Source organism: Myotis daubentonii, chromosome 1 (assembly GCF_963259705.1).
Source record: "Myotis daubentonii chromosome 1, mMyoDau2.1, whole genome shotgun sequence".
Taxonomy (NCBI): Eukaryota; Metazoa; Chordata; class Mammalia; order Chiroptera; family Vespertilionidae; genus Myotis; species Myotis daubentonii.
In genome coordinates this window covers 22,133,175-22,155,215 of record NC_081840.1, presented here as the reverse complement: position 1 = coordinate 22,155,215, position 22,041 = coordinate 22,133,175, and the positions used below count along the sequence as shown (strand labels likewise).

At 40.4% G+C, this 22,041-nt stretch overlaps 1 protein-coding gene across 8 annotated transcripts in view; it reads right to left on the bottom strand.

Annotated features, from left to right (window-relative positions):
• The window catches only part of AREL1 (apoptosis resistant E3 ubiquitin protein ligase 1), a 43,094-nt gene that overhangs the window by 6,613 nt on the left and 14,440 nt on the right, over positions 1 to 22,041 (bottom strand). For 6 of the 8 annotated variants that reach the window (XM_059690450.1, XM_059690512.1, XM_059690491.1 and 3 more), the window contains exons 3-17: positions 17,930 to 17,990; positions 16,804 to 17,030; positions 15,663 to 15,900; positions 9,817 to 9,986; positions 9,394 to 9,574; positions 8,970 to 9,217; positions 7,454 to 7,531; positions 6,658 to 6,799; positions 6,425 to 6,546; positions 5,384 to 5,459; positions 4,759 to 4,868; positions 3,917 to 4,096; positions 3,619 to 3,744; positions 2,379 to 2,508; positions 2,233 to 2,291 (exon numbers count right to left, since the gene is read on the bottom strand). In XM_059690450.1, coding sequence (XP_059546433.1) covers positions 2,233 to 2,291; positions 2,379 to 2,508; positions 3,619 to 3,744; positions 3,917 to 4,096; positions 4,759 to 4,868; positions 5,384 to 5,459; positions 6,425 to 6,546; positions 6,658 to 6,799; positions 7,454 to 7,531; positions 8,970 to 9,217; positions 9,394 to 9,574; positions 9,817 to 9,986; positions 15,663 to 15,900; positions 16,804 to 17,030; positions 17,930 to 17,945 — 2,103 coding nt within the window. In that variant the 5' untranslated portion in view covers positions 17,946 to 17,990. The remainder of the gene's footprint in view (positions 1 to 2,232; positions 2,292 to 2,378; positions 2,509 to 3,618; positions 3,745 to 3,916; positions 4,097 to 4,758; positions 4,869 to 5,383; positions 5,460 to 6,424; positions 6,547 to 6,657; positions 6,800 to 7,453; positions 7,532 to 8,969; positions 9,218 to 9,393; positions 9,575 to 9,816; positions 9,987 to 15,662; positions 15,901 to 16,803; positions 17,031 to 17,929; positions 17,991 to 22,041) is intronic. The other 2 variants (XM_059690502.1, XM_059690523.1) reach the window with 2 other exon arrangements.

Below are 22,041 nucleotides of genomic sequence, written 5' to 3'. Positions count from 1 at the left end.
CAGAAGTTCTCCCACTGCAGAAACAGCTGATTCTCACAGCCAATTGGCCTGGAGGTCAATTCCTCCCAGCGATACCTACAACAATCAAGGCTTAACTACAACAAGACTGTGAACAAAGCCCACAAAGGGGTGTACCAAGAGTGTTCACCTCAGGTAATTGGGGAGGCTGAGCCACCAGGCCCTATAGGACACCTAGCACACAAAGCCACTCTATCAACACAGGGAAGCAGCCAAAATGCGGAGACAAAGAAACAGGTCACAAATAACAGAAATGGAGGAAAGCAAACTACTGGATATAGAGTTCAAAACCACACTTTTAAGGTTTTTCAAGAATTTTCTAGAAACCACCGATAAATTTAGTGAGACCCTCAAGAAATCTAGTGAGACCCTTGAGGTTATGAAAAAGGACCATCTAGAAATTAAGCATACACTGACTGAAATAAAGAATATTATACAGACTCCCAACAGCAGACTAGAGGATCGCAAGAACCAAGGCAAAGGTTTGAAATACGAAGAAGCAAAAAACACCCAACCGGAAGAACAAAAAGAAAAAAGAACCCAAAAATATGAAGATAGTGTAAGAAGCCTCTGGGACAACTTCAAGCATACCAACATCCGAATTATGGGGGTGCCAGAAGAAGAGAGAGAGCAAGATATTGAAAACATATTTGAAGAAATAATGACAGAAAACTTCCCCTACCTGGTGAAAGAAATAGACTTACAAGTCCAGGAAGCGCAGAGAACCCCAAACAAAAGGAATCCAAAGAGGACCACACCAAGACACATCATAATTAAAATGCCAAGAGCAAAAGACAAAGAGAGAATCTTAAAAGCAGCAAGAGAAAAACAGTCAGTTACCTACAAGGGAGTACCCATACGACTGTCAGCTGATTTCTCAACAGAAACTATGCATATGCAGGCCAGAAGGGAGTGGCAAGAAATATTCAAAGTGACGAATACCAAGAAACTACAACCAAGATTACTTTATCCAGCAAAGCTATCATTCAGAATTGAAGGTCAGATAAAGAGCTTCATAGATAAGAAAAAGGTAAAGGAGTTCATCACCACCAAACCAGTATTATATGAAATGCTGAAAGGTATCCTTTAAGAAGAGGAAAAAGAATAAAAAGGTAAAGATACAAATTATGAACAACAAATACACATCTATCAACAAGTGAATCTAAAAATGAAGTGAATAAATAAATAACCTGATGAACAGAATAAACTGGTGACTATTACAAAATCAGGGGCATAGAAAGGGTGTGGGGGGTGCGGGAAGAGACTGGACAAAAATCGTACACCTATGGATGAGGATGGGGGAGTGGGGCGGTAAGGGCAGAGGGTGGAGTGGGAACCGGGTGGAGGGGAGCTATGGGGGGAATAAAGAGGAACAACTGTAATAATCTGAACAATAAAGATTTAATAAAAAAAAAAAAAATAGTCCCTGAACAAATATGTCCTATTATTCCCTTAAATCATCTTTAAACGTCAAAGACTGTACATGATACTAATTCTTTAGTACTCAACCAATATCAATAATATTTGAGAAATAGGTGAATATTGATTACTCTTCAAAAATAATTAGCTATTTACTGGTTTCTAATTTTCACATTCTAACTTTTTATTTATTTTTTAATCCTTACCCAAGAATATTTTTCCATTGATTTTTTTAGAGGGAGTGGAAGGGAGGGGGAGAGACACAGAGAGAATATTATCAATACGAGAGAGACACATTGATTGGTTGCCTCCAGCATGAGCCTGCAACCGAGGTATGTACCCTTGACTAGAATTGAACCTAGGACCCTTCAGTCCATGGGCTGACACTCTATCCACTGAGCCAAACCAGCTAGCACACATTCTAACTTTTTAAAAGCTGACAAATGGGTCAATGCTTGGGAAGAGTGATAAAAGTGAAATCAACCTTGCATAAAGGGCTTTCCTGTGGGAAAACTCAAACACTGAGTCAAGAATGGGGGTTTGTGCCAAAACCGGTTTGGCTCAGTGGATAGAGCGTCGGCCTGCGGACTGAAAGGTCCCAGGTTCGATTCCGGTCAAGGACATGTACCTGGGTTGCGGGCACATCCCCAGTAGGAGATGTGCAGGAGGCAGCTGATCGATGTTTCTCTCTCATCGATGTTTCTAACTCTCTATCTCTCTCCCTTTCTCTCTGTAAAAAATCAATAAAATATATTTTAAAAAAAAGAATGGGGGTTTGTGAATATAAGCACTTACCTCAAGCTCATTTTCATCAAAAATAGCCAAAAGGTTCTCAGGGACCAACTCATTCAGGCCTGAAACAAAGTAGCCCAGTTAAAACCATACCCACACCATAGATACAGGTACTTCCACATCAAAGCTAAGAGCAGACAGAATCTCACCTTTCAGGAAATGTTCCACTTCCTCTTTCACTTGACTGGCCAGCCGATATTGGGCCAGCAAATTTAAATAGAAGATTTTATTCGCATTAGTGACTGGGGTTTGAGCTCCACCTGTCATGAGTTCAACAACCTAAAATAAGATGCAGAAGACAGAGGGAGAGGCTGCGGATGAGCGTCTGTAAGATGGTAGCTGCTTGGTATGCCCCACAAACACAGCGTTAATGACGTCCATCACAGTTGCAAGTTTCTGCCGTGCATTCAGCTTCTCAACACACTTGGTTCTGTACAGTTACTAAGCTTCCGGGTTCCCACCACTATTGCTGTATTCTACTAACTATTTCTGAAGTGGGGATCTGAGGGAGTCTTCTCTGACCTAGTCAAACAGTGGTGATGCAACAGGAAGAAGATACTCTGGTCCCTTGTTAGCAACATTTTAATGTCTCTATGATCTGAAATTAAACCATCACAACTTCTTCTCTTAAACCCCTAAGCCAACTGAGAATAAATAAAGCCAGATACGTAGTGAAGAAATCTCTTTAGAAATTCTAAGAAGGGATCAGTTGTTCCCTTACATCCTTCCCTTACAATCCCACAACAGTCACAAAGCCTATGTGATTATCAGTACAATGGTATCAATCAGTGGTCACAGTTTTTTAGTCATTGCTATTTGCTTTCAATTGTATGTTACTGCAACTTTAGCTTCATGATTTTGTTTAGCACTACAATGTAAACAGAACCACATTTGCATCAGAAGTACTTTGGGCTAATAATTTTGTAATAAAGTTTTAGAAATATACAGGTAGTGTTAAAATAGGAGTCATCTACATCAACACCACTAAAGTTGAGATAGGTATGCCATCCCCTCCAAAGCTCCTTGTGCAGTGACACTGCATTATCACTGAGTTATTTTTCTACTAGAAAGTAAGTAGGTGGGATAGATGGGTTCATGTGTCTTTTACTCCACTAAAATGGGCCAGATCATAAAGTGTAGGATGCAATGACCTAAACCTACCTTGCCCAATATGGCTGCCAGTAGTCTAGGTGGTTATTTACATTTAAGTTCATGAAAATAAAATAAAATGAGGAATTCAGCTGTTTGGTCATACTGGCCACATTGTGGGTGCTCAGCGGACAGCACGGACAAACAACATGCCCATTTTGCGGGAAGTTCTATTAGGCTGCACTGCTCTGGAAGAGGATGGGAATCAGGGGACCCACAGGCTCTGATCCTCGTTCTCACCTTATCCAATTGACCTGATTTGTTATATTTCTCTTCTGCAAAGACCAGCTCCATCTCACTCATGTCATTGTTGAGGATAAAACAAACTTTAGATTTGTAGAATTCTGGATCATCCGTTTCAAAGTACTGAAGAGACAGAAAGACAGAATAGAACATGACTACTCTTACCCAGAAATGAAATTTACAACTGCTAGAAACCACTTACCCCTTCAACCTTAAGAATAATTAGCTCAGAGTGGCGAGACTCCAGAGTTCATGGCCAGGGGCCTTAGTAGAAAAGACACACCTCAGACATTACCTTGTAATGCATACGTAGTCCTATGATTTGGGCCAAGAAAGAACGGGTAAAGCGAGCGCGGACCAACTGCTTGTAGGCTCCTCCTAGAGAGGACTCATAGAGACACTTGCCCACGAGCCGCCCTGCAAACTCATACATCTTCAAGCGTAGATGAGGGGGGCGGTTAGGGTTGGGGTGCACCTGTCAAAAAAAAAGACATTAAAAAGCTTTGGGCCATTTTTCTTATAGCCTAGTTCCGGAAAGACCCTTTCTCCCACCTTCATTCCAAGAGAGCAATTTCAGTAATTAAATCAAAGAGCCCATCCAAATGGTATTGGCCTTTTGGTAGCCACTACTGAGTAATTCAAGTGACTGGAGGATAAAGGGCAGAGATGGCCTTACATTAGGCTAAAGAATCTTACATAAGTTTGTGGCTTCATCTGACTGAGTATGGAAGTAGTCAGTGCATGATGTGATGATGCCTTTTCCCTAAACCAGAACTTCCTTCAGCCAAAGTCCACTTCTCTAATCCTGACACCTCTGCTTAGTCAAAGGTCTAGTACAGAATTCAATAGCTTCAGGCATGTTTTGGGAAAGTGGCTTAATTATTATTATAATTAAAAGAATAGACATTGCATTATATTGCTCTTTAGTAAAATATTAATCTGTCTGCATTTTCTCCTATCCTAGAGATGAAATAATGAAGGCAAAGCAGAGGGAGGTTAACTGATTAATTCATATTGTAGGTAAGAACAGGGCACAAATTGTCAGATTCCCAGATTCATGATCTCAAACTCGTCAGTCTACTGCATTATAACATAATCTACATTTTCCACCCACCCACGGGGAAGTCACAGACTCACTAATGCTTGGTTGTTGTCACTGAATCGGGTAAAGAGCTGATTGGTGGTATCAAATAGTGCTTTGCAGATTAGTTCAAACCATTCCCGGCGAGGCCCTCCCCAGTCCAGAGCTGAAAAATATAATAAAAATAAAAAGTAACTCTGGCCTACTATCTCCTATCATGTCTGTTCATTAATCCATTATTTTATACTCTCCACACTCCCACCATTCCACTACCTTACTGTTTCCCCCTTCCAAACCACATTAACTGGACATTTTTTTGAAATCCCATCCTTCTATAGGATTAAAGGTCACTAAGCTAATATCCTCTAGTGTGGAAACACATTAGATAAGATATCCCAGGAAATGGACCTTTCTCTTAGTTCTACAAAGGTGAAAAGTTTGCCCTCTGGTTCAAATACACAGAGCTCTCCCTCCAAGCCCCTGTATGTCTGTGCTCTATGAGATCCACCAAGTCATCTGGCCAGTAAACACCACCCTTTTTATCTTGACTCATGAATTTTTTTCCCTTGGAAAAAGAAACTGGGGTGTATTCAAGGAGGTTTTGTTTTTTTGTGGAGAAGGGGTAAGAAATAGGAGAGAGAGTGGAGTTTAAAAAGATGAATATGAAATTTCAAAACTGACCTTCTTCGTCCTGGAAAACCACTTCAAAGTTCTTGCTCCAATCTGAGATGGAGAAATTCCGAGTGGCTTTCAGAGACTGAAAAGTAGCGAAAGGAAGGAAGTATCAGAACATTGGCTGGCATCTCTTGGGTATTAACGACAAAAACACAAGAATAATGCTATTGTCTACTAGTTCTTGGAGGCAATCTATTATTCATAAACAAGCTTTAATCACACCATTTTATAATTAAAATACATGTATCCCCAGAAGTAATTTAAGGTTTTAAAAAATAATCTAATTTGTCTTTACACCATTACTTTGTTGAAAAGTTGACGCTTGTTTTTCTTTTTACAATCCTCATTTTATTAATGAAAAAACGCTTAAAGAACTAAAAATGGCTCAGATTAGTAAGCTGTCAGCAAGACAACCAAGGAGTCCTGGTTTTTGGTAAAGTACAGTCTATTTGCTAGACGTCTTTATCCAAAGGCTAGGTTCAGACAGGGAGCCATACCACATGGAGAATGCGGCTGAGAAAAGAGGTTTCCAATCACACCTACCAGAGCCAAACATCACAAACACATTTTGGACTGGGACCAAGCCTTCTCATTCTTGGGGAATGTAAGAACTATGCCAGCGTCTGTGCAGTGGAGACAGACACACATCAGGTGTTCCTTTTCCATCAAACCAGAGTGACAACAAAAATCATTGCCTTGTAATCCAACAAGAGCTCTTCTATTCCAGGGATTCAATAACAAGAACTTTCTTCTGTAACAACTACTTATACCTGCCCTGCACAGGAGTTCCATGAGTTTATTCAGGAGCTAGTTCAGTACAGATTCTAAAGCCAATGTGTCAACCAGTCTCTCTCCTTAATAACATACCTCCAACAAATCTGCCCCAAACTTGTTATAATCAAACAGAAGAACAGTCTTTTCACAGGTATGTTTAAAGAGAAGTTTGGGTTTCATGAAAAAGATAACCTGAAGAATATAACCAAGTATCAAAGAGGCTCCTAGCTGAAAAACTTTGACAACTTTTGACAGAGATGAAACTTTACTCACCGATTCCAACAAGGCATGTCTGCTGACCTTTAGGGTGACTTTGGAATGTGGTCTTTTCATGTGTACCTGCCGAAGCTCTCGCTGGAAAAAGTTCACCTTATCCTGAAAGGTCTCAGAGCCTCCTGAGGAACCGTAAGATTCATCATGATTACAGCCTTATTACAAGACATCTGTGCAGGCCACTTCTACACCCTGAGGCACCCACAGTAGCTGCGGTCACTGCCCAACTTTACCTATGTTCTTATGGAGGGAACGGATGAAAGTGGCTGCGAGGATGTTCCTCTCCTTACAGCTGAGCTCCACAGGAGGCTGAATGCCATCATCTACCACCAGTGTAAGGAGCTTATGGACAGGGTCGGGGCCAAGGTATGAAAACTAGCAAAGGCGGGGAGAAAAAAGGAATTAATTTATAAAAACCTCAACTCCAGCAAAAACCGCCCACAACCCTATGCTCTGTACCAACCAACAAAAACAAGTTAAGCCTGTTTTCTCCAAATGAGTACCTACCAGGAGTACATTTCCTTGTTTTTCACTTCAGTGCTCTACAATTCAAATTTTAAATTATTTGAGTCACAGAGACTGCCTTTAGTAAGGATCACAGGCAACACTACAGACCTTCCAACAAGGAATACAAGCAGGATGAAAATAGTAAGGATCCATAAAATAGCAAATAACTACGTGAAGAGGTTGGGCACACTGGGTGGAGGAAAGTGATTTGCCCTTCGATTCCAAAAGCTCAGAAAAGTTAAAAAAAAAATTTGTAATATATGAAAATACTGATTCTAAAAGAGCTTCAATACACTGTCAGACCAAGCTGGGGGCAAAGTTATTAATACCCTCTCCATTAACTTAGGCCTAAGGAAAAAGATAACTCTCGCATTATTCTGTCTTGCTTTTAAATTCCTGTAAGACGTGTCTTACTATACTGCCTGTATTCTTCATGAGGTTTCATGAGATAACTGCGAACAGGCTGAGTTACTCCAGGGCTGAAGCCTGCTCAGCAAGAACCAGATGTAAGGATCCACTTACTTTGGTTCCTGGGCACACTCGGAAGGTATAAAGGCGCCAGGGAATGATCTTCAGGTAGAACTCCTTCACTGAGAATTGCTGATGGGCCAACAGACAAAAAACCAAGTGAATGATAAATAAAAAGGTTCTATTTGGATACTATAACTCAAATATCAGAGTTCCCATCTATACTTCTCATGATAACCCTTTTCATCTATGGACAAAAAGGATAATTTAGGTCAGCATTGAAATAAATAAGTAATATCACCCTCTTGAAATAGGCAAATTAAAAATAATACTCTGACAGTGCAATTTCACATAGAGATATTTCATACTCTTAACATTTAAGTCTTACTACTATTTATAAATATCTGAGGTCAGGTTTTCACTTTATAAGTAGAGAACATTATTTCACCTGGAAACAATAAAAATCTACTTCTGCTCAGCTCAGTGCTGCTCAGAGAGACTTTCTCTAAGTCAATGGACAGGGAACAGCAATGGCCCATATCTATTGCTTTATCCCTATTTAAATGGTACCAAGGATTTGCCAGGGAAAAGGGGGTGGGGATAGAAAGGTGATTGGGGTGGAGTCTCATACAAAAAGGTTCATAAAAATTCCTCATTAAGAATAAAGAAGGATCTCATGTCATAAAGAAAAAAACAATGCCATAATTTTTTTTTAATTTAAAAAATCTGTGATGCGTAGTAGCTGATATCTTTTCTAGATTTTAAAAAATTCTTCATTAAAGAAAATTTCACACACATACTAAAGAAGAGAAAAAGAGTCTAATGAACCCATCACCAACTTCAAAAATTATCAAATCATAACCAATCCTGTTTCATCTATACACCACTAGTCCCTTATTACCATTCCACCATGCTAAGTTAAGGTTAGATTTTTAAATGACAAATGGTAACAAAGTATTCTAAAGGAGAATAGTATTAGAACTCAGTTTTGATTATGACATTAAAGGGATATAATGGGATGTTTCAAGAGTCTCATTTTTCTGAGGTCTGAATGAACAAGCAAAATACAAATATTAAAAAGAAAATCTCTAACACAAAGCACCTCTTAGCTCAGGGCCCTTGGGAAGTTCACCTCCTTGTCTCTGCCAAAATTTCTGTTCTAATCCTGTAGCCTGATGGTGACATCCACTTATTGTGGTTTCACAGATGACAGAATGAAAGATCAAATTGTTTCAAAAAGGGGACAACAGTAATTTTTATACTAGTGAGGAACTTTTAAAGTGACTTTCTTTAAAGCTCTAAGAGCCAAGCCTTGAAAAATCTTCCCAGAAGCACTCGAAGGGCAGAATGCCACAGGTTCCCGAGAGCTCCAAGGCAGAGACTTAAACCTAGTCCAAACCAAACATCTGCAGCAGAAGCGGTGGCTCACTCTCTGCTGCTTCACTTTAAGTAATCTCTCTTAGCATCCTAGAGACCCTACAAGTCAGTGATCTTGCCTGATTCTCAGACTATTACCAATTACATGCAGGCTGGGGCTGGGAGATTGAGAGGCAAGAATGGGAGTTCCAACCTTTGGTGACACATAGCAGTACACCTTCTTCGGTTTCTTCACCTTCTCAGGGGTGTGGCACTCAGAAGGTGAATCTTCATCTTCCTCCTCAGCAGCCATGGAAGGCCGGCGCTGGGAAGAGCTCATGTGCATGGGTGGGAGGTGCCACGGTGTGCTGGTGCAGTTGGCAGCATTATAAAGATAAGCCTCAAAGTAAATGCTCACTCCTGAGGTGGACACATTGCGTTCAACAATATTCTTTTCATTCTCTGAAGTAGAATAAGGAATAAAGTTTAGAGTAGGAGTCAGAGAAGAAGAAAAAATTAAACTTTTAGCCCACAGGACTCTGAGCTAAGATTGGCTCAAATAGCAGATGTTTGTGTGTGAGGTTGTCAAAAGAGCACAGACATGCAAAGAACAAATCACAGCTTTTCTTTCAACTCACCACTTAGGACAATAATGTCAAATTCGCCATTATGGATTGGCTGATTTTGGTATGAAATGCAGGCATGGAAGCAGCCACGAGAATGCAAGGTGAGTCGCAAGAAGACCTGGCAGGTCTGTCTGTTGGATGTCACTGACTTCTCAAATGAGACACCAGTGTGCTCTTCTTCTTGGGGACCGAGCTATATCAGGAAAACAAAGCATCACTAAACATATATAATTTTCCATATTTGCATGTAATTTACTCTTTACAAAGAACTTTCCTATCTATGAGCTAATCTAAGGCTCATAGTTACTAATGAGATAGGTATTATCAGATGAAGGAAGGAAGGACAGCACAGAAGTCAAGAAATGGAAATGAATTAGAAAGGGCGAGAATGATAGAGAAAGCAACAGAGAGAGAAAGAAGGGGGAGGCTGCTTACCTCATGAATGGACAAACTGTAATTGTGCTCATCTCTCAGGGACGTGGAGTTGTTGGTAGGGTTGTCATACTCATCTCGGGGCACTATCTGAAGGGTGTGTGGCTGCCCACAGGTCAACACAAGAGTAGAAAAATGGCACACAATTTTGGTCTTGGAAGGAACCACCATTCCTGGAATAAAGACAGTGGAATCTAACAGTTAGAAAGGTACTTTTCAGGCACAAAGAGAGCTGTGTCCCAGCCCAACTCCGAGGGATAGACAACACCATTAAGGCCCGGCCAGCATGGCTCAGTGGTTGAGTGTCGACCTATGAACCAGGAGTTCAATTCCTGGTCAGGGCACATGCCCAGGTTGCAGGCTTGATCACCAGTGTGGGGTGTGCAGGAGGCAGCCGATCAATGATTCTCTCTCATCACTGATGTTTCTATCTCCCTCTCCCTTCCCCTCTGAAATTAATAAAAATATATTAAAAAACAAACAAAAAAACACCACCATTAAGAGGCAGAGAAAAAGATAGAAAACAAAGAGATTAACTAAAATAAACTTTAGGGACTAATTTTTACAAATTCCTAACTACTTCAAGCACTAAACAAAATGAGAGAAGAACTTGGAGAAAACAGAACTGAGTTACTGACACGATGCCTAGAGTCCTATTGGAAATCTACAAGTGAGACAGGCCTTAAAACTAAGTGCTGAACAATCGCAAAAAAACCTAAATACTTAGATGCAAATCTGATAAAACATATACAGGCTTGTATATTAAAAACAACAAGATACTGATGAAATAAATAAAAAAGGTTTAAATAAATTGTGAGATGTACCATGTTTATGAATTGAAAGACTCAACACAGTAAAGATGTCAAATCTCCCCAAATGCTATAAAAATTTAACATAGTTCTTATCAAAATCTCAGCAAGATTTTGTAGCTTTAGACAATATTATTCTAAAATATATATGGAAAGGCAAAGGACCCAGAATAGCTAAAATAATTCTGCAACAGAAGAATGAAGTGGGAAGAATCAGTTTACTCACTTTCAAGACTTATTATATAGCTACAGTATCATGACTGTGGTATTGGTGGAGGGATAGACACATCGCTCAATGGAACAGAACAAAGAACCCAGAAATACACCCCTACAAATATGCCCAACTCATCCTTGACAAAGGTGCAAAAGCAATGTAACAGGGCAAAGAGAGCCTTTTCAACAAATGGTGCTAGAGCAACTGAACAACTATATGCAAAACAAACAAAACAAAAAAAACCTTGACCCAAGTCTCTCATATAAAAACTAGAGGCCCAGTGCACGAAATTCATGCACTCAGATTGGGAGGGAAGGTTCCTCAGCCTGGCCTGCGCCCCCTCGCAGTCCAGGAGCCCCACTATCGTTCACCCCACAGAGGGAGGTCCCACGTACCCACCGCAGCGCCACCAGCCAGGTAACCTGGGCCTCCCTCTGTGGAGCAATTGATCGCGGAGCCCCCCAATCAATCACCCTGCAGAGGGTGGCCTGGGCCTCCCTCTGCAGGGTGATCGTGGGGCAATGGCAGGCCCCCTGACCAATAGCATCACACCCGCCTTGGCTGGCCTGGTGCCAGTGCATGTCATAGCGTGGTTGCCTGGACAGTCGTTCTGCTATTTGGCCATTCAGTCGATTTGCATATTACACTTTTATTATTACAGATGAACTAAAAACAGGTCATAACCTTGAATATAAAATATAAAACTATGTAACTTTTAGGAAAAAAATAGGATAAAATCTTCAGGATCGAGGACTAGTCAAAGCGCTCTCAGACACTAAATACCTATATATATAAAAGACTAAATGTCCGTCCAACCGGTAGCTATGACGAGCACTGACCACCAGGGGGCAGATGTTCAAGGCAGGAGCTGCCATGACGCTCACTGGCCATTTAAAAATAAACGGTACCACGGACCTGGCACCAACAAACCAACACTTGGCTTCCCCCAAGTGGGACACAGGCCCTGCCACCACCCTGGAGTGACACCCCACCAAATCACAGCCAATGCTGTCAAGACCGCATGGCGCAAAATGCAGCCCACAGCCCAGCCCAGCCTGGAGACAGTTGCTGTGGACACCAGGTAATGATGTCATGTAGCAACACCTGGCTTCCTCTCCCTAGCAACTAGTGTCCTTGGAGTTTCTTCAGCCCAGGAACCTGACCTGCTTTATAGCCAGGTGCAAACATTTTACACTTTTTTTAAAAAATATATATTTTTATTGATTTCAGAGAGGAAGGGAGAGGGAGAGAGAGAGATGGAAACATCAGTGATGACAGAATCATTATTTCAGCTGCCTCCTGCACACCTCGCACTGGGGATCGAGCCTACACCCAGCATATACCCTGACCGGGAGTTAGCCGTGACCTCCTGGTTCATAGGTCAATGCTCAACCACTGAAGCAAAACATTTTACACTTTAACCAAATGTTAAACTGAAAAGAAGAAATGGTAGAACTTGAAAATGACTTCAGGTTTTCTCGCTGCACAAAATATAGTCAAACACTGCTGCAAATATTTTACCCTTTGTTCTCCCTGCGTGATCTACGATAATAATCTGCTTCGTGTTGATATTTACTGCTGTGTTGCTGACAATTACCTGAAAGAGAAGTTGGGGTGCTTCGCTGGGCTGGAAAAAGTTTAGCTAAATCAGAAAGCAGGTCTTATTAAGCGACTTTATTCTATATCTATAAAAGGCTAAGTTGACTCGCGCATGTGTGATACATATAAAGCTCTTGCTGGCGCCAATCAAACACGTGTGTTTCAATCTGTCATTGTCAATCATGAATTTGCTGACACTTCTATTATAGAGAAAGGGCAAACAGCAATATTAAAATATTTCTTCTAATTAATTTCCTTTCAATGTGCACAAATCTGTGCACCAGGACAAGAGTGATCTATAAAAGGAAACACTGATAAAATTGACTTCACCAAAATGAACAACTTTTGTACTGTGAATGACCCCATTATGGGGATAAAAAGAAAAGCTGAAGATTGAGAGAAAACACATTACCTAATAAAGGACTAGTATATAGAATATATAAAGAACTCTCAAAACTCAATAGTAAAAAAAACACACCAAAAAATCCAATTAGGAAATGAGCAAAAGACATGAAAAGACATTTTACCCAAGAGGATACAGAGATGGCAAATAAGCACATGAAAAGATGTTCAACATCATTAGCCACTAGGGAAGTGCAAATTAAAACCACTACACACTTACCAGAATGGCTAAAACGAAATCTAGTGACAATACCAAATGTTGCTGAGGATGTGAAGAAACTAGACTATTCACACATTTCTGGTAGGAAGTTAAAATGCTATAGGCACTCTGGAAGAGCTTGGCAATTCCTTAAAAATACTAAGCATGAAATTACCATATGACCCAGCAATTGCATTCCTGGGCATTTATATCAATGAAATGAACTTATGTTCACACAAAAATCTGTACATGAATGTTCATAGGTTTATTCACAATAGCCAAAACTGGAGAAAACCTAAATGCCCTTCAATTGGTGAATAAACAAACTATGGTATCTTCACAACATGGAATTACTACTCAGCAATAAAAAGGAACCAACTATTGATACACTCAACAACCAGGATGAATCTCCAAGGAATTCTAAGTGAAAAAAAATATGTGCATGGGTGGACCTGGAGAGTATTATGCTAAGCAAATAAGCCAGTCAGAGAAAGATAAGTATCACATGATCTCACTCATGTGTGAAATCTAATGAATAAAATAAACTGATGAACAAAATAGATCCAGAGATATAGAAGCATGGAACTGTCGAATCTCAGAGGGAAGGCAGGGGAGAGTGGGTAGGTGGGAAGAAATCAACTGAAGAACTTATATGCATATATATACATAACCCATGGTCACTGACAACAGGGTGGTGAAGGCCTGGGGTAGGGAGTCAGGGCGGGTAGAAGAGGTCAATGGGAGAAAAAAGGGGACATATGTAATGGTTACAATAATGATATTTTTTAAGTTATGTAAATCAAAAGGTTATATACTCTATGATTCCATGTATATAACATTCTTGAAATGAGAACATTTATAAAAATGGAGAACAGCTTAGTGACTACCAGGGATTAAGAAAGAGGTGGGTGGGAGAGGAGGAATGTGTGTGGTTATGTAAAGGCAACATGAAGGATCCTTGTGGTGATGGAAATGTTCAGTGTCTTGATTGTATCGATGTCAATAACCTGGCTGTGATATTGTACTATGTTTGTTTTAAAGAGCTGTACTTCTCTTTTTTAAAATATATGTTTTTAATTGATTTTAGAGAGAGGGAGAGGGAAAGAGAGAAACATTGATCTACTAGGGATTGAACCCATAACCTGGGCATGTGCCCTGGCTGAGAATCAAACAGGCAACCCTTTGGCGCACAGGACAACGCTCAACCAACTGAACCACACCAGCCAGGGCTATACTATATTTTTAAGATGTTGCCATTGAGGGAAACTGGGTCAAAGGTATACCATATCTCTCTATTATTTCTTACAACTGCATAAGAACCTATAATTATTTCAAAATAAAGAGTTTAATAAAAGGACTGGTATACACTTATAAGGATATGTAATGTTCTCCATTGGTGGCAAGGAGGTAGTTTGATAATAATTCATGTGGAAAGGAGTCTATGAGAGAGACACTGAAACAAAGAACGAGATATATGGAGAGAGAGATGGCTTGGGAGCCACCTTGTCAGCCTTCCTCTGTTGTAAGAGAAAGAAAATTGATGACTAGTTAAGCAAAGATACACAAATCTTAAGACCCTTCTTGTTATGGTTTGACCCCAACAGATTCCATGGTCCTATCACTGCTGCAGATATCAAAATGACACCCTCAAAAGGAAGCCATGGCAGAACACACAGGACAGACAGGAACTTGACACGCTAAAGAGATATGTTGCAGAATCAGGAGTCAGAGATTATACTTTTAGGCTTCAAAGTCAGTGAGCATTTATTATCTGGCATAAAGGACATGAAGGGGGTGAAAGTAGAGATACAAGCCTCAACTCTTAGATACCAGAAGCTTGAGCAGAAACTCTTCAATGAGAAGTAAAACACACAATGGTAGCAAGAGTGGGATTAAGTCAAGGTGGTTTTACTTGAAAAGCTTTCAAAAATCAGAATTTACCTTTTGTCTATTCTGGCACCCTTACTCCTTAAGAACTTACCTGGCTGATGACCCAGCAATTCCACTCTTAAAGAAATGAAAATGTGTGTCCACACAAAAATGTACACAAAGGCACACAGCGGCATTATGCCTAGCAGCCAAAAGCAATGGACCCCCAAATGTCCACCAACTGATGAATAGATAAATGGCAGCATTCTACACAATGGACTATTACTTGGAAATAAAAACAAATAAGTACTAATCCATGCTAAAACATGCATGCATAAACCTTAAAAGCATTATGCTAAGTGAAACAGGCCAGTCACAAAAAGCCCACATATGTTATGATTACACTGATCTGAATGTAAACAGTAAAGTAGTAGCCACAGTAAGCAAATCCAGAAGCAGATTAGTGGTGGCCTACAGCTGGGGCATTTGGGGAAAATGGGGAGTGACTACAAACAGGCACAGGATCATGGGGTGATGAAAATGCTCTAAAATTGAATGTGGTGATAGTTGCACAACTCTATGAATTTTAAAAACCATTAAATTGTATATTTTAAATGGATGAATTTATAGCATGTGAATTAAATCTCAATAAAGATATTATTCAAAAAAAGGTATAATTACAAAGAAAAAGAAAAAGGGGGAAAAAGAGGGAGAGAAGAAGAGAAAGGAAGAAGGGGGGGGGGGGGGGATAATGTACCAGGCTGAAAAATCTTGTAGTAGGGACTGTAGGCCACATTTAATCCACCAAGCTTCACTGAGATTTCATAACGCCCAGCCCTGCGCACAGTGAAGGCCACCTTGACCACATTGGAACTGGGCTCCTGGAGGACTTCCTGGGTCACTGGAATTTCCACTGCTAGCTCAACATGAGCGATGTGAACTCTTAGTCCCACAGGCCGATGTGCAGGGAAAGGCTGCCCGTTCTTATAGAATAGCTGCAGTGGGAAGAAGAGGGGCACCCATTAGTGAACGGGGGTAGAAAATCGTTAGCCATCTAACTCAAAAAACTGTGGGGAGCAAGGAGGTAGCTGGTAAAACCCAATACCCACCCCCTCCTACAGTCCTGCAGACACGGAGAAAGAAATTCTCTTAATACTTCAAAGAAAACCATTAAATCATGAACAAAGTCTTAACTTGTTTCGAGGACAGGTTTAAGATATACCATTAAATCAGTTTCAACTTGACATTTCCACAAATGCTGCCTCTTCTTACCAGCCCTTCTTATTATGTTATCACTGCTAATCCAATGTAAAGGTACGTCAGCAGGTACCACTGGCACTGAGTGAACTAAAACAACAGGCAAGGCTAGGGGGGTTCCGGCTACAACACCAAGCATGGTACTGTAGTAAAGTCATCACAGGGGGCAGCCCACCTTTTCTAGGGCCACAGAGTAAATAATTTTGGCTTTATAGGTCATACACAGCTATTCAATTGTGGCTAACTACTCATAGGCAATACAGGAAGATGAATGGGTGTAGCTGTATTCCAATACAACTGTATTTACAGAAGTAGGAGCTGTGCCTGATGTAAGCCTTGGGCCATAGTTTGCCAACCTCTAAATCTACAATAACCCCAACTCTATTTAGTAATATTTTTCTTATTTTGAAGAGGTAACATTAAGTTCATACTTCTTCACAGCTGAGCACCCATTAAAGCAAAATGCTAGAGAAATTCGTGACTCTTCAGATACTAATAATTCCCAAGTTCCTGGGAGAGACAGAAAAACAAAGGAAAATGTTAACATTCTAGGCCAGCACCACCAACAGACTGAACTGGGCTCTGAAAAGTTAAGTGACTCAGAAACCCCAATGGGTATGGAGACAGAAACATTCCCTTACATGCACTCGGAAGGCCATGCTGTGGCCCACCTCATAGGGGTCCTTCCAATCCCAGGAGACTTTGCAAGACCGGGGATCCAGGTAATTTCCCCGCACATAGTCATAAATAGTCCGGTCCCCTCGGCGCTCACGGTCCTCATTCTGGAGGAAGCTGACTACACGTGCGGCGAGCTCGAAGAGGAACTTAATTGTGAAGAAGAATGCAACCACAGATACTGTGATTCCACCTACGCGAAAGAGAGAACACACAGACACCTGCCAGTTACACGTTACAGCTTCTCATTATGGAACAAGCGAGCCATCTCTCAAAAATTAAAGGAAGTCAGGAAGAGATAGTAAGACTTCCAAAGAAACAATGTACTGGGTGTACCTCTGTGGGTGAAGAGAGGGATTTATATACCAGGACTCAGACACAACTGTCCTCGGGCCAAATCTCACCCACTGCCTGTTTTTTAAAATAAAGTTTTACTGGAATGAAGCCCCACCCATTCACTTACATATTGTCTGGGGCTGCTTTCATCCTAAACTAAAAGAGTTTGGTAGTTGTGACAGACACTATATAAGCTGGGAAGCTGAAAATATTTACTTTTAGCCCTTTATAGAAAAAGTTTGTCAACCCTTGTTCTATACCATGGACCACATATCATGCCTGCCCCACCACCTTCCTAGGTGCTGGGCTCTCACAGAAGTAGTAAAAAAAATGTGCATTATATTCCTGCCATTTGGAAACATTCCCCTCCCTTATCCACTTGGCAAAAGCCCTCCTCAACCCCCTCTAGAATTTGGAGTTCCCTCTTTTGGGCTCCCTCAAACACCTTACATTCACCTATTATGACTTTTCTTCCTCTTGACCATCTATCTCCTCGTTCATGGTATGAACTTTTTATATGCAGATTTTTGCCTTATCCAACTCGGCAGGAAACAGTGTCTGGCACTGACTATAATTAGGCAATAAATATTTCCCAAATGAATGAATTCCACTGCCAACTCTGTGAAGGTACTTTCCGGCATGACTGGAAATATGTCCAAGTCTATTTTCAAGGGGAAAGAGGATAGACAGGGAGGCAAAAAGGATGTAAGCATCCCCAACAAAAAGATAATAAGAAGAGCTTTTTTCATAACATACCAATAACGTAAAACATCAGGTCCCTTCAATGCCAACAGACAGCCGAGGATCACAGCTGCAGCTGCAAAAGAAAACTTGTTTAGTTTTTTCTCCAAGTCTTCCTTACAGCCATTTCAGCTCGACAGGTGCCCTGTGACATATTTCAGACAAAGAGACTGCATCATTCTCTCTAAAGACTTCTAATCTACCGACCACCCTAGGAATACCACAAACAGCCATTGGCTTTATTACTAATTACAAAATGCAATAACATGGCTTTCATCTTCTCAGATCCAAAGCCCCAAGATAGTTTCCCTCCCCAAAGCAAATTGGTGCTAATTAACACAAGCAAAGAGGATAATGGAGTCACTTTTCCCTTATATTTGCCTTCTGGAAGTAATTCACCTAAGTAGAAATAGTTATATAAAAATGTGGATTTTTAAAAGCAAGTATTATTATCATCATGTTGGCATTACCTAATTAAAATGAACTCTGGGTCATTCCAATAACAAGCAGTGGGCATGTAAGAGGAGTCATTTTTGCTGTTACCAATCAGATAAACTAATGGGCCCCGTGGAAGATGAGCTCAGCAGGAAGGCCAAGGAGAGGAACAAAAGGAGGAGACTGTACTTCTCATCCTAAGTGATGCTGCCAAGGTCATAACAATTCAAACAAGAGCTAGAGTTTGAGGGTAAACTTTCACTGTTATTAAACTTGTTTCCAGAATAAGACTTCAATTGTCATTACTCATTTGAACCACCCAAGGTACTGCCAAGAAAAATGCAATATACATTGATGTTCATATCTTATCACTGAGTTTTGACCTAGTATGTATAAATTATATATGCTCTCTATTCTACAATGCACTGAATTCACTCTTTCTTTTAGGGTCAATATATATTAAGATTGTCAATATTAACTCAACCCAGAACCTTCTATCAGCACTAGAATGTTACTTAGAGGTAAGACAATTGAAAATCCATGGGCTCAGATTTGGGAGGGATCAAAGCAACTTTTTTTTAAAAAAGGGTACACTTTATGTCTAATTGTGGGAAAAACTTTTAAGAGGGAGACAAAAATGGCAGCAGTTCCTTTGGTAACAATATACCGAATGGAATCCACAGAGAATAGGTAATTTGAGGAATGACTGTGTCAAGTTTCATAGACATCTCTAGACTGAAGTCCGTCCAGAAAAGAAATCACGATAACATTAGCATTGCCAATACACATGGATTAAGCTGCTCCCAAAAGGGTCTATTATAAAGAGACAACATACAGGCCCCAAATCTTGGGGTCACAATTATTAAGTCTCCTCTTTTGCTAAAAAGTTGCTATCACCTCTCAAAAAAAGCAACGGTCTGCACCTTACAACCCTGACCAGGGCCTGGGTCGGGGAGAAGCCTGCAACTGAGATATGTGCCCTTGACCGGAATTGAACCTGGGACCCTTTGGTCCGCAGACCAACGCTCTATCTACTGAGCCAAACCGGCTAAGGAAGTTTCTTGCTTCTTGATGGAATAAGAGCAATGCCAAATTTGTGGCATACACCATAAGGCTAGGAAAATTCCTACGTACTACCTCTGAATATAACCTTTTCGGAAAGAGGCAGCCTGGAGACCAGTTCCAGGGCTTAATTGTGTAATCAATCTCTCTAAGATTCACTGCTGTATAAAGAGTTGAGACTTAATAATTTCTATGGCATCATCTCCTTTAGTGCAATAGGACTTTAATATAACTCCTAATAGCCATCAAGACTCTAAAATCAAACAGTATAAAGAAGAGTATAGTACAGAGGACAAGGGCATGATTCTAGAACTAGACTCCCTGGGTTCAAATCCATTGTCTGCCACTGACAATGTGACCCTGGACAAGTAATCTCTCTATAGAGTGCCAGTTTCCTTATCCATCAAAGATAATATCTGTGTGGCCTTAGCCAGTTTGGCTCAGTGGATAGAGCGTTGGCCTGAGGACAAAGGGTTCTGGGTTCGATTCCAGTCAGAATCATGTACTTCGGCTGCAGGCTCCTCCAGGGCCTGAGCCCTGGTCGGGGCATGTACCAGGTAACTAATCGAAGTGTTTCTCTCACATCAATATTTCTCTCTGTCTTTCCTCTCTCTTCCGCTCTCGCTGAAAATCAATGGAAAAATATCCTTGGGTAAGGATTAAAAAAATAAAAAGTTTAAAAAAAAAAGATAATGCTTCATAGGAGTGTTGTGAGGATTAAATAAGTAAACACACGCTAAGCAGCCTGTAATAGTGCCTGGCACACAATGAGTTCTCAGTTTTAATTATTATTATAATTATTAATAGTAGTAGCAGTATCACTGCTTCTTTGCTTCAGAGCCAATAGGAAACTAGGGGACCCTCTCTACTGGCCCACACTTTCTTCAATGGGAAATGCATCAGAAATACAAAAGGCATGGCTTCTCTTACTGCACTTAAAACCTCTGCCTACATGGGAGTTCTTTATACTATTCTAATTTTATGTCTGAAAATTCTTATAATAAAAAGTTAAAATTCATCCAAAAATGCCCTGGTGTGGCTCAGTTAGTTGGGAATCATCCAGTGCACCAAAAGGTTGCCAGTTCGGTTCCTGGTCAGGGCATATGCCTGGGTTGCAGGCTTGATCCTTTCTCTTAAAAAAAAAAAAAAATCCTCAATAATCCATCCAACAAATACAGTATAGAACAGCCACAGTCTCAGGCCTCATGAAGCTGGCAGTAATGAAGTTGACCTTGTTGCGTTCTTATCCATTTTTGCCCCGTTTACTTATTTCTCAACAAAATCATCACCGCTAATCTAGATTACCTAGACCTTTTCCAATAGGTCAATTCTACATTTCCATTCCAATTCCCTTTATTATTTAAAACTCAGCATACCAATTATTACCTTTTCCCAAACAACTCTCTTTGAAACCTTCTTGTGAACAGGGAGTTAGCTCTGCTATTGATCTGACCTTTACAAAATAGCCTACCACTCCTCAATGGCTCTCAAAAAACTCCCCAGTAACAATTACCCATCTGCCAATTTTACCTATGGTCACATTCTGAACTTGCCTTGTGCACTTTCTCCTGTTTCTTTCTGAATAGTATGCTGTCACAAAGCCTCCCTATCTTTGTCTCTGAGTACAAGGTATCCTTTTAGGGTGACCCCTCAAATCACTTTTGTTCCAGATTTACCTCTTCTGTAGGCATTTTCTGTCCTCTTACTGACCCTGTCATGCCCTCTCTCTGCCCCTTCTCTGCTCCCATTGCACCTTATATTATCCTTGGCCCCATCACCCATAATATCTTCTTATTCATCCTATGATCTATCCAAATCAGATCCTTTACACTTTTACATATAAGCTCTGAAATGCCCCATCTCCATGCCATTGCAGAAGTCATTTCCTCTGCCTAGACCGGTGATGGCAAACCTTTTGAGCTCAGCGTGTCAGCATTTTGAAAAACCCTAACTTAACTCTGGTGCCGTGTCACATACAGAAATTTTTTGATATTTGCAACCATAGTAAAACAAAGACTTATTATTTTTGATATTTATTTTATATATTTAAATGCCATTTAACAAAGAAAAATCAACCAAAAAAATGAGTTCGTGTTTCACCTCTGACACGCGTGTCATAGGTTCGCCATCACTGGCCTACACTATCTTCTCCCCTCAGCCTCTATCCATGAAAAACCTCCTAATCCTAAGGTCTAGGGAAAACCCTATCTCCCCTCCCTGAAATCTTCCCTGATCTCCAATTTAAAGACTCCTTATCTCCTCTGAATTCCCACACTACCTTGTTTTTATTTACCTTATACCACTTATGTTCTCTTTTAGTCCCTTGTTTTATTTTCCATTTCAGAGTGGTAAGTAACATGAGGCAAAGATTAGTGTTAAAAATTCTCCACAGCATCCAACATGACTGCATATAGTAATTGCAATAAATATGAATATAGTATCTGCTGAATGGATAGGATCAAATGTCTCTTCTTTTCTTTGTCCAGAATGTCTAATGATCAGGAATTTTCCAAATTGGACCTTCGTTTTGTAGTTTTTAAAACTTCTCTAATTAGCAAGATATTCACTTGAGCCAGAGATTATATGCTCTTCAGTTCTACAAGTATGTATCAAATACCCATGCTTTGTAT